At 35.5% G+C, this 15,173-nt stretch overlaps 1 protein-coding gene and 1 pseudogene across 1 annotated transcript; both read left to right on the top strand.

Annotated features, from left to right (window-relative positions):
- Positions 1 to 7,152: 7,152 nt before the first annotated feature.
- LOC132285629 (flavonoid 3',5'-hydroxylase CYP75B138-like) lies at positions 7,153 to 7,971 on the top strand (annotated as a pseudogene).
- Positions 7,972 to 12,188: 4,217 nt separating this feature from the next.
- LOC132283419 (flavonoid 3'-monooxygenase CYP75B137-like) lies at positions 12,189 to 14,939 on the top strand. Its single transcript, XM_059785361.1, has 2 exons — positions 12,189 to 13,300; positions 14,076 to 14,939. Exons 1-2 carry the CDS (start codon positions 12,335 to 12,337, stop codon positions 14,694 to 14,696), a joined length of 1,587 nt encoding a protein of 528 aa, XP_059641344.1. The 5' UTR covers positions 12,189 to 12,334; the 3' UTR covers positions 14,697 to 14,939.
- The last annotated feature ends 234 nt before the right edge of the window (positions 14,940 to 15,173 follow it).

Here is a 15,173-nt window from a genome sequence, read left to right as displayed (position 1 = left end):
TGGTCTATTTATAGGCTATGACCTCTTTTGCGGTTAATTAATTATATTGGGCTCATACCCGGAAGTTCTCTTCCTTCTGGGTTGGGTCTTGCAATGGGCTTGACCTTCCTCGGTGGACCCCCCAGGTTCGGCCCACTCCAGGGTTCGACCCGATCTCGTTTCCGCGATCCTTATCTGGCCCATGCCACTTGCCGCATCCTCATACCTATAATAGAAGAAAAGACAGACAATTTATTTGATGTAACAGAATTTATAAAAGATGTTTCTGAAGCGTTAATGTTTCAAAGCTTTTACTTAATAGTAAAGATATATTAAAAAATTCCAAATTAAACATTGATAATCTTATAGTGCAACTCACTAAAGTAATGTTTTGTAGACTAAAAAATGATGAACAAAAGTATCAAATCAAGTGCCAAAACCCTTAAAATCTACCATGGTGTTTAGTAAATAATTGTGTATGGAATTGTTTATTGTGCTTGGTTCATTTATTTTATTGTTACTTTGAAACAGGTTGCGGTGGTAGTGATGAAATAAACAACATCATTTTACTTTATAAAAACAACATTTAAAAAAGAAAGAAGAAAAACGTGATATTAAGCTTTCTTCTTGAATTTGAAGTTTTGATAAATTTAATAATTTTTTTTCGAAGTATATAAAAATTAATCAAGTTTTGAGATATTAAATTTTAATATCCAATAACTCCCAACACACGAATGTGAGTCAACGAGTCACGCAACCAACCATTCATGTTAGAGGACTTGGAAGTTTTGGAGACATTGCAAAATGGAAGTCCTAAAAGAGTAGTAGGATTGTGACTTGTGGTGGAGCTTTGTTTAGAGATGGAAGTGCCAAACCTTGTTTTGGTTTGGTTATAAAATTAGCATTACCATGACCAGGCAAGTATTTTGATTCTACTCTTTACTTAGCAACATGACAAGCTAATCTCAAGTTCTTAACCAACAATATCAATAATTTTTTTATCAATTAACTACTAATTAACAGCTAGTCTCTATTATTTCACTAATTAAGTCAATCACAAACCCATGCACAAACCTTACTAGTTTTGCATTCAGGGACGACAAAGGCTAATAGTAGCTAATAAATGAATGGCCTAGCATTCTTTATTGAGTGAGAGTCACTACTTTGCTACATTTATCAGCAAGAAGTGCAGCTCAAAAAGAGTGTATTACACATATGTAATACTATTTTCTTGATTGTGATGAATTTGTGACCTATATTAATATAACTGGAAAAGGGGTTAATGTTAATATATTGAGCACTGTGTTATAGTTTTTTGAGCTCAAATATTTTATTATAGGGTTAATTACAACGACACCCCCTGAGGTTTGCCGTATTGACAGGCATATATAAGTTTGCCCTTTTTTGAACAATGAGACCCCTTAAAATTTAATAAAGTTGACAAAACACCCCCTGACACCATCTAGCACGCCTAACAGACGAAAAATGGACCAATTTGCCCTTTGACTTGTTTGTGGACCTTTATGACTTTCTATTTGAATTAATTGGACCAAACTACCCTTATTACCATTTGATGGGTAAAAAAAAGTGCATAACTGCCAAACCTGCTGATTTGGTGCCAAAAATTCTCACAGGCATAACTACCATATTGACAAGGTTAATTACAACAAATTTTGCTATATATAATGCAACTTGCTATATATAACCTACATTTAATATTAATGGTACTTGTAATGAATCTTGCCATATATATATACATGTCAAAATACAAATAGTGAAATAAAAGAAAAATAATACAGAAAATGGCAAGTGGAAGATTTGTTTCATTTTAAGTACAAAGTTTTGCACCAAAAAAAAAAAAAAAAAAAAAAAAATTACATGGAACTGAAGCTTTGCACCAAAATAAAATTGAAGCTTTGCAATTACAATGGAATTTAAGCTTTGCAACAAAAAATAAAATAAAATAAAATTGGTAAGTACTTCTGTTGTCCTTTGTAACATTGTAACAACAAAAGCTTTGCACCAGGAAAAAAAAAAAATGCAAGTAATTCAGTAGCCCATTACATAACTATCATTTAACATTAATAAATTCTTAACCTGAATAAAGTAGCATTACAGTCATTACATAGCCATCATTTGACGCCAAAAATTAACCAACTTTGAGGTGCAGTTAGCAACTATGTTATGCAATTAACAACAAATGCATGTGCAATAAAATAATTGTGCAAACAAAAACTAACTTTCCAGTGTTACCCAATTAACAAAAAAACAACACAACTCGTGTTCTTCTATGTTTCATATGTGGCATTTACAAAAACATAAACATTACCTAACTCCCAAAAAACATGTTGTTGATTGCCAAATCTTAGTAGCAGGGTGGACTAAATACTCCATCACTTGTTGAGGTTCTATTGGACTGAGTGGGTGGTGTAGTTGTTGCTGATATGCTTGATTGTATGGGTTGTGCATAATTTGTAACCTACAAAAATAGAACAAAAAAATCCATCCATTTAGAAATAACATCTGAACTGAAGTAAGATATTTACAGTGAGAAAAACAAATGCAAATCAAATAAGTGCTTACATTGGACTGGGTGGACTGGTTGGCTTGTGGTGGTGCTGATGTTCCTGCAACTCTACTAGACTGAGTGAGTTGTGCATAACCACTGATCTACAATTGCAAGTGTACATTAAAAAATAACTATGGCATATCAAACAAATGCAAAAGAAGAAAAATTACTCAAAATAATATGGCAAATCAAACAAATGCAAATTAATAATCACGACAATAAATAAAGATTCTATAAAACAAAGAGACAAAAGAAGAGAAATTACTCAAAATAATATGTCAACCAATGAGTAATTTAAGAAAGAAAAATAGTTAACAAAAAATTTAAAAAGGAAAGAAAAATGAGAGAATTTTGAAAAGGAAAAAAATTGGATTTGATTTTTAAAAAAAATTGACTTTTTTTTAAAGGAAATTAAACGAATTTAAAATAACCAAGGATTATTTGAAAAAAAAAATTGGATTTAATTTTTAAAAAATTTGACTTTTTTTAAAGGAAATTAAATGAATTTAAAATAAAAAGGATTACCTGGAAAAAAAAAAAAAAATTGGATTTGATTTTAAAAAAATTTGAATTTTTTTAAAGGAAATTAAACGAATTTAAAATAAGCAAGGATTACCTGTGCTACTGTTGCTGCTGCGGCTTGACTCTTTGTCCATGCTCCTTCACTTTTCTTTCCTCTCCTTCCTTTTCTTGAAGTTGTTGTTGAAGTTGATGCTGACCCTTGTTTTCTTTTCCTTGATCCTTTGCTTTGAACTGGAGCCCTTTGACAGCCCCTTTTGTTGTGTCCAGTACCCATGCATATGCTACAATGAATAATGGTAGACCTCTTACTAGCCCGTGGTTCATCAGCTTCCCTCTTTCTTTGCACTCTAGGTCTTCCTGCAGGCCTTTTTAGAATTGGAGGAAGCAAATCCTTCTTAGGTACTTTATCCCATAAAGTCTCATGGTGCATGGGATATATAATATTTTTGTAAGCTTTCACGTAAGTGTACCTACTGAAGAATTCGTGACAATACTCCTCAATATTCTCTCTTCTCCATGTAATACATATTGCTGCATGCTTACATGGCATACCAGTGAGTTGCCATTCCCTGCATCAGCAAGTTCTGCTCTGAAGATTGACAATACATTTGAAGGTATTTTCCTCTGTTACCTCATAGAAGTCATCACCTGGCCAGATCAATTGACATGTTCCTGCCTTTTCAATAACTAAATTCAACTTGTTTATGATTTTTGGGACTGCAAAATTATTCCAAGTAGCAGATTTCTGAAACCTTTTAGAGAATTTGCTCATAAGCTTAGTTCTTATACCCTCAAATATAACAGTTATAGGTTTTGCCCTCACCTTCTTAAGCCATGAGTTTAATGACTCAACTGCATTATTTGTTAGAAAATCACACTTCTGTCTCTCATCAAACCTATGCTTTGCCCATGTTTCAAGTGGATGGTCCATCAACCACTGTCATGCTTCTGGACAATTATTTTGTATCTTTGCCATATCATTGTTGAATTCTAACTCTCTATGAGCCCTAGCTGCCACCCAAAATAATTTTCTATACTTAACACCAGGATATAATGTTCTAAAGTTAGCATAAATATTCCTATAACACCTTCTATTAAGAGCATGAGGACATACCTTATCCACAGCTGGAAGTATTCCTTTTTGACCATCAGTCATTATTACCCAAGCCAAATTCCCATATGTGTCACCAGTGATTTTGTGTAGGTGTTCCAAAAACCACGTCCAATTTTCTTTGCTTTCAGACTCCACTACTGCAAATGCAAATGAGTATAACTCATTATTCCCATCAAGCCTCACTGCACTAATTAAAATACCACCAAATAGACCTTTCAAAAAACAACCATCCAGACCAATAATGGTTTACAGCCATCCCTAAAGCCATTTAATACTGCTGCAAATGATAAAAACATTCTTATAAACCTTGGTTCCTCTTCTTGTGAATGCTTTATAAACACCAAAGTCCCAAGATTGGTTTTTTGAATCTCAGCTGCATATTCCACAGTTTGGAAAATGAATCAGCATGGGTTCCTTCATTCTTTTCTAAAGCTTTCTTTCTATCCCTCCTCAAACATGCCTCACTTACTTCCACCTTAAAGTGATCTCTCTAACTTTTTGTTCCAACTTCTCTAAACTGATGTCAGGTTGATTTCTAAATTTGTTAACAAGTTTGTTTGCTATAAAAGTAGAAGTGACCACCTTGTTCTTAGTGGTTCTAATGCAAGTGTGTTCTGGACCAATTGTCTTAACCTTATAGGTAACTTGGTCTTCCAATACTGTTGCATGGATTCTCCAATGACAACCTGGGTTCCCATAATGACTAGTCACTCTAATTCTTTCATTCTTCTTCATCACCAATTTGAAACCCTTTTGAACTGAATACTCATTCAACACGGTCCTGAAGTGATTGATGTCATCAAACAAATGATCCTTCACAAATTTAATCTCTCCATTAGCACCATACTTGAACACTATCCCTTTGATGTGTTGATGCACAGAACCTTTCCTTTCATCACCACTTTCTCCACTAAATTCAGCACTATCATTATAATCTGATAAATCTCCACAACTATTATCAGAACTCTCACTTTCTAATTCAATATTATCCCAATCATGTGCCTCATTTCCCTCATTCCAATCCTCACCATCATCACTGTTTGAGAAACTGTAATTAGATTTCTGAGAATCATCACTGTCTTCATCTTCCCCCTCACTGTCTTCATCTTCCCCCTCAGAATTTTGTAGTGGACATTGACTGTCTAAATCAATTGGAACACCCTTGTCAACAAATTCAACAATTATATCTATCTCTCTGATATCTGAGTTCATTTCAAACATAATGATCATATCATCATCCCCATTTAATAGCAGTCTACCAAAATTCCCAGGAAATTTGTAAAATATATTCACTGCCATACCAGTCTGATTAACATTTCTAAGCATAAATGCACAAACAGATGAATACAAGTCCAAGAAACTATATCCATTTGGATTTATCCCATTCAACACATGTATGTGACCATCAAAATTAAGTAGGAAATCATGGACTTTGTCATTACCCATCTGCAACTGAGAAAAAACATTAATACAAAATAGGTAAAGAAATTGTAATGCAACATGCATAAGATAGGATTGAATCAGTTCATGTTAACCAGAGTGGGACCCATGGTCCGTCATACAATTAACACAAACAGACCAATCACTAGTGTTGCAGAAGTCACTAACATGCAAACTTATACCATATAATCTTATTAATCTGTACAAGTATATCAGCATAACCCCCAAATAATAACAACGATTTTATAATAAAACCCTCAAACATAAATTAATAACAAATTGAACATAAAACTCTCAATCAGAAACCCTAAATGTAACAAATTTTTTTAAAAAATAATAAATTAATAATATAAAAAAAAACGCTTATAAAAAAACCATATATGTAACTAATTTTATGAAATAACAACAAATTAATAAATAAAAAAAAACACATCAGAAAACCCTTAATCACAACACAAACCCCCCAAAATTCGAACGATTGATTACACCAACCAACCAACCAACCTTGGCGTTCATGAAAAAAAAAAAAAAAAAAAAAAAAAATGCTCAATCACAACACAAACCCCCCAATATCCAAACAGTTGATTACACCACCAACCATCTTCAGTGTTCATGAAATAAGAAATTTATATAAAAATAAAAAATAAAAAAATTCATTAGATATCTCTCAATATCTAAAGTTATATAACAAAGAAGCACAAAGTCATCATATATGCCGCAGAGGAAAGGTTAGATCACTTACATCGAATGTGAAGAATAGAAAAATGAATAACACGACATAAACCACCAAGAATCCAAACTGTTGATCACACCAAGCAACTGACTTTAGCGTTCCAAAAATAAATGTTACATTTTTGGAGCAGATAAACAGTGAGAGAGATCGTGATAGAAAAATGACAGGAAAAAAGGGTAAAGCTTTGGTTTTCTTTCAGATAAACAGTACTGAGAGAGATTGTGATCGTGATAGAGAAATTGAGAAGTTTAGCGAAACAGACAAAGGTGAAATAAATGGGGTAGGTGGGTGGGTAGTAGCTGGCGCCAAATGGCGCCATTTTGTGTGGCTGATAGTAACTGAGGGGTATATTAGACATTTTGCCATGCATAATATTTTAGGATAAAAGTGATTTAAATATTCAGGGGCAATATTGTCTTTTCGCAACCAATAAGGCCTTGTTTGGATTACAAAACTGACAGGGGGTCTCATTATCCAAAAAAGGGCAAATTTATATATGCCTGTCAATACGACAAACTTCAGGGGTGTCGTTATAATTAACCCTTTATTATATCATGAATGCCCCACATGCTATGTGCTTTGACATATTAGTATATTAAATCCTTGAAATTTACAAAACTTTCCTGAATATATAATGGGGCCTGTTAGCCTGTATCATAATGTACCAATATATATATATATATATAGTATCTGACATATAGGACTCCTTGTGATGCACCATAATAAAAGTAGCATTTCACAGCAGCACATAATTAATGTATTCTCTATAGTTATTCTTTTGAATTTGGAATTTTAGTACTTAAAAGCAGGGGTTGTCTTTAAGTGATAAGAGGAAGATGATACAAATTACTATCTGTATGGTATTAAAGTTTTTTCCTGTACAGTACTGCCCATATAAGTACTAAAGGAGCCATAATATTCACTGTATGCAATAATAGTTGTGTTGTTACTTAAATGGAAAGACATTTACATGGTGTTGTGTGAATTGGACAGGATATGGTGGTGGGTGGGTCAGAGACAACCCACAACACAGTTGAGTTTGCCATGGCTGAAATGATGAACAAACCACAAGTACTGCAAGAAGTCCAGCAAGAACTGGACAGAGTCATTGGCAAAGACAAAATTGTGGAAGAGTCTCATATTCACAAACTACCATACTTATATGCAGTGATGAAAGAGGTTCTACGCTTGCACCCAGCCCTCCCACTCTTGGTGCCTCACTGCCCCAGCGAGACGTGAATATTTGGAGGTTACACAATTCCTCAAGGTGCTCGTGTTTTCGTTAATGTCTGGGCGATACACAGGGACCCTTCGATTTGGAAGAACTCGTTGGAGTTTAACCCAGAGAGGTTTTTGAATGGTGAATGGGATTACAGTTTAAATGACTTCAATTATTTCCCATTTGGGTCTGGCAGGAGAATTTGTGCATGGACTGCAATGGCTGAGAGAATGTTCTTGTTTTCACTTGCTTTACTTTTACACTCTTTTGACTGGAAACTGCCTCAAGGGGAGAAATTAGACTTGGAGGAGAAATTTGGGATTGTGTTAAAGAAGAAGATACCTCTTGTTGCTATCCCAACGCCAAGATTATCCGATCCATCACTCTATGAGTAATTTAGTTCACATGGAATGAGTCTAGTGAAGCAAAGACAATTGCGTTTGCTACAAGTTGTAGGTTCTATGTTTCAAGTGGCAATTCAATATAGTGATAGACTCTTATAGTACTCGATCAAATATTTATCAAGTCCTTTACTGAAATCCTTTTTCACATGTAAGTCTTCGAGTATGTATTTTCATATGAATTGTTAGCAATGAATACTGAAGATTTGAGTTGTTGCAAGACATTTTAATGTATCATAAGTTATAACTTCACATCTCTTAGTTTGAGTTTGGATTGCTCTCTCCTTGCTGTTTGCCCTCTGTTTTCTGTGCATGTCTTCGGGTAGTTCTATCAGAGGGTTTTGTTTTTGTGTTGTTTTTGCTGGTTTTGGTCTGGGTCCAGGTTGGCTGGGCCTGGCTTGTCCGGGTTGTTGAGCCAGTTTGTCTGGGCTTGTCCTTTTTTTTTTTCATAGTTGATGCTCACACACATATGTTTTTATGGAGGCTTGAACTTTTGATTTTCCTTTGGAAAGTAAAAACCTGACACCGCTAGGCCACTGGTCCGTTCGTGCTTGTATAATTTCTAGCGAAGGTTATGATTTTCCTTCGTCGCCATAGAATAAAGACCCAATTGTCCATATTATCTAGGACTCCTTTTTGTTGCATGTAGTTGTTATAACGAATAAACCATATTGTCATCTAACTAGTGACGACCACAATGGAAATAAACTTTCCTCACAACATGAGTATTCCCATTGATGAGGATAAAAATAATAGGCAACTCAAAGTCAAAATAAGATAAGGGTAATGGATTTATCGTCCCCAAAATCTCTATGGAATTATAAAAAATCTTTGGTTACCATGTGTAACGACAGTTACCATTCCTGTAAGAAGGAAACGATATCATCTTGGATCAGGGAGAATCTCGCGTTAACAACTACTACCATCAATGCTTCTATAAAAGAAATGATCAGTCAACCTAAAAAGATACGCCATAAATTTTATATGTAATCCTTATCGGATATTAGATTGTCAAGTACCGTCGGAGTGCACCCGGCCGGCACTACGCCGGTCATCACTTCTCTTGTTTTGCAGGAATCGCCACCTACTCCGGAGCGTGTAGATTTTTGGCATCAACAGTTGGCGCCGTCTATGGGAACGTATATTAGTCCCAACAAATCATGGTTCGTACAAGGGAAATCTACGACAAAACTTAAATGTAATTCAGTCCCTTTACAATCTGGCTTTCTCTAAAAGAAAGAGAACAGTTCATGGATTGCGTGGCCAAAAGCAAGGGTATAGTTGCTCAATCCGGTAAAATTGCTGGAAAGCCCCACCCGACCGCTTCATCATCGCTGTTAACTGGGTAAGTTTCATGCATTACGCGTATATCAAAATATATGTCTACACTTCCTCACATGATTTAAAGAGAAACAATTTTTTATGTGTTTCCAATTGTCTGCAAAATATTGTTCACCTACATAATGATGTAGTTCACCCGGGGACCCTTCGATAGAATACTACGCTTTGCGAGTATTGTTCCCAGGAAAATAAATAAAATAAAAAAAATTAAAATTGTGAGTACTGTTCACAGGGTTTTTTAAAAAAAAAAACAAAATTTTATTTGTGAGTACTATTCATGTGAATAGTACCCGCGGGGGTACTGTTCATAGGGTTTAAAAAAAAAATAAAAAATAAAAAATTTCTTATTCTAGAGAATAATCGCTAGCTCCATGGATGATTTTAGTCCTATGATGCTCAATGATAAGTTTTTGCCTTAATTGTACTAATTTATATATATATATATATATATATATATATATATATATATATATATTATCCGTTCAAACTGTACACATTAGTGTTCCTTGCATATGAGAGGCAAGCTTGGGAATGGGGGCAGAAAATTAACCTCTCTTATTAAAGATACGAGCTCACGAAACTCTGGAAAATCAGTCTTCCTTATCAAATAGATGAGCTCACGCAACTATCGAAAATTAGTCTCTCTTATTAAAAAGATGAGATAACGCTTTTGACATGTCATTTTGAGAAGAATCTCTCACACGTCACGAGATCTCTTTCACAAAGCAAACCTTCCCATGAATGGATCTCTGAATCGTTTTACATGTTGAGTTCGTCGATCCGCGACGAAACTCACGAAGATGAACCTCCCATATGAAAAGGATAGGTTCATGAAGCTTGGAGAACCTACTCCCTTTTTAAAGGGCGAGTTAAATGAAGCTCGTAGTTGCCATCCCCGTATTATAAGGGATTAATATAAAAGTGTCATGTATTATAAGGGCCCGAGCTGAATGAAGCTCGTAATTGTTGTCCTCCGTATTAAAAGGGGTCGAAATCAACTCGTAAAATATACCTCCCTTTTTAAAGGGCGAGTTGAGTGAGACTCGTAAAATATACTTCCTTTTTTAAAGGGCGAGCTGAGTGAAGTTCGTAAAATATATATTTCTTTTTAAGGGGCGAGCTGAGTAAAGCTCGTAAATATACTTTCCTTTTTTAAAAGGTAAGCTCATTCAGCTTAAGAAAGCCTACTCCCTCAGCTCATGAAGTTCGGGCAAATCTTAAGAGATCAAAAAAAAAAAAAAAAAAAAAAAGAGGTCACCTAACAAGGACTAACCTAAAAAGAGAATGATTTCTGCCAAAGAGATGTCGGTCAAAAAACACTTTCACATTCTCGATGCTTGACAAGCAAGTACGAGAATGGGGGACAACTGATGAGGATAAAAATAATAGGCAACTCAAAATCAAAATAAGATAAGGGTAAGGGATTTATCCTCTCCAAAATCTCTATGGAATTATAAAAAATCTTTGGTTACCATGCGTAACAACAGTTACCATTCCTGTAAGAAGGAAACGATATCATCTTGGATCAGGGAGAATCTTGCGTCAACAACTACTACCATCAATGCTTTTATAAAAGAAATGATCAGTCAATCTAAAAAGGTACGCCATAAATTTTATATGTAATCCTTATCGGATATTAGATCGTCAAGTACTAACTTGACCGTCGGAGTGCACCCGGCCGGCACTACTCCGGTCATCACTTCTCTTGTTTTGCAGGAATCGCCACCGACTCTGGAACGTGTAGATTTTTGACATCAACACCCATAATATATTCTTAATAAATTACGAGATATGCTTAGTAATTATGAGTATATGTGAATGGATTAATTTCCACGCGGATAAAAGAAACATGAAAGTTGTCTTTTTCAATAAATTTATTGTCTTAAAAAAAAAAAAAAGAATAAAAAAAAAGAAAGAAAGAAGAAGAAGTGTATATGATTTAACGGTGGAGAGAGTAATTCTCTTGAGAAATGGCAAAAAAAAATTATATATATATATATATAAAATTGGACATAGTAGTCTAAAGTATATTAGTATTTACAAATTATTATCTGGAGAATATATATATATACTATATAAAATTGGATAATAATTTGTAAATACTAATATACTTTAGACTACTATGTCCAATTTTATACAGTGTTAGACAATTCAAGATTGCTCTAGTATTTCAAAAGGGTCTTTCCTATAGAAGTCTAGAACGTCCCAATCTAAGCAGACTGCCCATGTCATCCATCTATATGACTGTGTAGCACCTACTTAACATTAGCCTCATAAAATTTCATTGCCCTGCTGACCTTTAAAACTTCAATCGCAACATCTTTACCGGAGATCTTGGTTTATTTATTTATTTATTCGGAAAGTAAAGAGATCTTGGTTTTTGATCAGTGAGAGCAAATTGCTCTGTTTTGAAATTTTAAACACTCCCTATTTTGCTCTCTGGTGACTTATGCCACTTCTAAAATTTTCTAACACATTTAACTTGTCGATCAATTTGTTATCATGCACTAATTAAATTTCCCTCTAAAATAATTATAGCAGTGCAATGAATTCCAATAGATGGCAAACTAAAGGCCAAGTGGGATTTATATCTGATCCATTCAACATATATTAGCTGAGGATTTAAAAGACAGTTGAATACACACCATCTATTATGTTATAATCAATCAAGAATATCCCATATTGTACCAAATTATTATTAGCAACCACTCGGAAGTTACTTGATCTACATCCTGATAGATAACCAAACACATCTCAATTTGGCCCACGCGTGGAGCGAATTGTCTCACGGAAGGCTTCACAGCCTTTGGTTTCATGAGATACCCTATCTTCAATTATTAGTACTAGAACATATATGGTACACTGCCTGCCACGAAAACCACCTTAAAGTCTAGCCTCTCGCTGTCCAGCAAAAGATCTATCGACGCTGCCACCACCACCCCCTAACTCTTCATATAGTTATTCAACTCTCTTAATTCCACCTGTATCTCCTTCAGTACAATCTCGATCGATCAAAATGATTCAAAAATTAAGCACCTTCTTATCTGATGCATGGTCATGGTGGTGGCAAAGCAACAACAGTCACGATGAGCTTGCCCGTGTAGTCCTCACGGGCCTGCTCATCGTACTTGCCGTGTTATGGTATTATTATTGGATCCCGTCTCTTTTTAAATCTAAAAATGAAACCCCGCCATTGCCACCAGGGCCATTGTCCCTGCCACTCCTCGGAAACCTCCCATTTCTTGATCCCGACCTACATACCTACTTTGCCAGCCTGGCTCGCTCCTATGGCTCCATCCTCACACTATGGCTCGGTAGAAAGGTTGCCATTGTGGTCAGCTCGCCTGCCATGGCACGTCAGGTGTTGAAAGACCAGGATGCCACCTTTGCCAACCGCGATGTCACGGTGGCTGCCAAGGCCGCCATGTGCGGTGGCTCTGACGTTGTTTGGACTCAGTATGGGCCAGAGTGGCGCATGCTGAGGAAGGTGTGTGTCCGTGGGATGCTAAGCAATGCCATTCTTGACTCTGTCTATGCGCTACGAAGGAGGGAGATCCGGCAAGCAATCGTGTACTTCTACAGTCGGGTCGGGTCACCGGTCAACTTCGGTGAGCAGATGTTTCTCACATCGCTCAACGTCATTACAAGCATGTTATGGGGTGGCACCGTGAAGGGAGAGGAGAGGGCCAGCCTCGGGGCGGAGTTCAAGCAAGTGGCGGCGGAGATTACGTGTCTGATGGGGAAGCCCAACTTGTCCGATTTTTATCCGGGTTTGGCCCGGTTTGACTTGCAGGGGATTGAGAAGCAAATGAATGGATTGGTAGTGCGGTTTGATCGGATGTTCGATATCATGATTGATCAACGCCTAAAAATGGACGGACAAGGTGGGACCAAAGACTTCTTGCAGTTCTTGTTGCAGCTGAAAGACGAAGGAGATGCCAAAACGCCTCTCACCATGACTCATCTCAAAGCCTTACTAATGGTATATGTGTCCACTTTATTTATATCTAAATTCATATGTTATAATTAGGGGCAGAGACGGGATTTGAAAGCGCAGAGGGTTAAAGAAAAAATTCAAATGGAAAATAAAAATATTTTAAACAGAGAAAGTGATTTATTGAAAAAAAAATTTATTTGTTTTTATGAGAAATCCAAATATAAAAAAAACTCAGATCCAACAACATGATTCAACATAAAACAATCAAAATTTAACCTAAAGTAAATAAACCAATATCCAAAATTTTTAGACAATAATAAAAAAAAAAAAAAAAATCCCAATTATCAAATATCATTCTAAACAGAATGTTGAAGTTATTTTTATTTTTAATTTTTTAAAAAATCTCCACTAAGATTAAAAAAGTGAAAAAAACATTGTTGAAGAAAAAAAAAAAAGGATTAAATACTGAAAAGAGATTTTTTTTTGGTAAATAAAAACTTAAAAAGGGTTTTTATTTTGCTTAAAATTAAGCTGAATAGTTTGGACTTCTTCATGGATTAACTTTGGTTTGCTAGGCTAGTGGGCTGGGCCATTTATTATGGATTGAAAACTTGGGCTGGACTATAGCTGATAAGACATAGTAATAATAATTTATTTATTTATTATTTTTTTTTTGGACCTGTGCTGCAACCTAGATTAGCCCATGAAAGGCTCCGCCCCTTGTTATAATTAACCAATGTCACATTATGCATGCCCATATTTTCATTTTATGCATGAATAGTTATATATATTTACTTAATTGGAAATACGTTTTGGACAGGATATGGTGTTGGGTGGGACAGACACAGTGTCCATCACAGTTGAGTTTGCCACGGCTGAAATGATGAACAAACCACAAGTAATGCAAAAAGTCCAGCAAGAACTGGACTCAGTAGTTGGCAAAAATAACATAGTGGAAGAGTCTCATATTCGCAAACTACCATACTTATATGCAGTGATGAAAGAGACTATGCGCTTGCACCCAGCCCTCCCACTCTTGGTGCCTCACTGCCCCATTCAGACTTGTGTAGTTGGAGGTTACACAATTCCTAAAGGTGCTCGTGTTTTCGTCAACGTGTGGGCGATACATAGGGACCCTTTGATTTGGGAAAACCCATTGGAGTTTGATCCAGAGAGGTTTTTGAATGGCAAGTGTGATTACAGTGGAAATGAGTTCAATTATTTACCGTTTGGGGCTGGCCGAAGAGTTTGTGCAGGGACTGAAATGGCTGAAAGAATGTTCTTGTTTTCACTTGCTTCAATTTTACACTCTTTTGACTGGAAACTGCCTCAAGGGGAGAAATTAGACCTGTCCGAGAAATTTGGGATTGTGTTGAAGAAGAAGATACCTCTTGTTGCAATCCCAACGCCAAGGTTATCCGATCCATCACTCTATGAGTAATTTAAGTTAACATGGAAGAAATTAATCTTGTGAAACCGAAGAGAGTTGTGTTACATTCTATATTTCAAGTGCCAATTCAATATAGTGATCTATGCATTTTGTTGCAGTATGTATTATGTATCTTCTAGTTGCTAGCTGAGGACTCAGAAGTTCAATCTTATACTCATTATATTGTGACTCCTTTGTTGAAATCCTTTTCGATCACATATATAATAATATGTCTTTGGAGTATGAATTTTCTTATGAATTGTTACCAATTTATACTGGAGATTTGAATTGCTGCAATACAATTTAAAGCAACACAAACTTTCATCATATATTGACGATTGATTATTGTTATTTCATTTATATGACACCATGGTAATTGTTTAAAAGCTAGAATATGATATCCTTCTTTTTGGGATGTATTGTAAGAGAGTTTATAATATTTCGGGAACCGTATCTCGAATTTTTTAGTTGTTGGATCATTGATCATAT

Source organism: Cornus florida, unplaced genomic scaffold, assembly GCF_030987335.1.
Source record: "Cornus florida cultivar Cherokee Brave unplaced genomic scaffold, ASM3098733v1 CherokeeBrave_3.0.0_Hap2_Chr11, whole genome shotgun sequence".
NCBI lineage: Eukaryota > Viridiplantae > Streptophyta > Magnoliopsida > Cornales > Cornaceae > Cornus > Cornus florida.
Note: the sequence above shows the minus strand (reverse complement) of the source record. Positions and strands in the feature narration are given on the sequence as shown.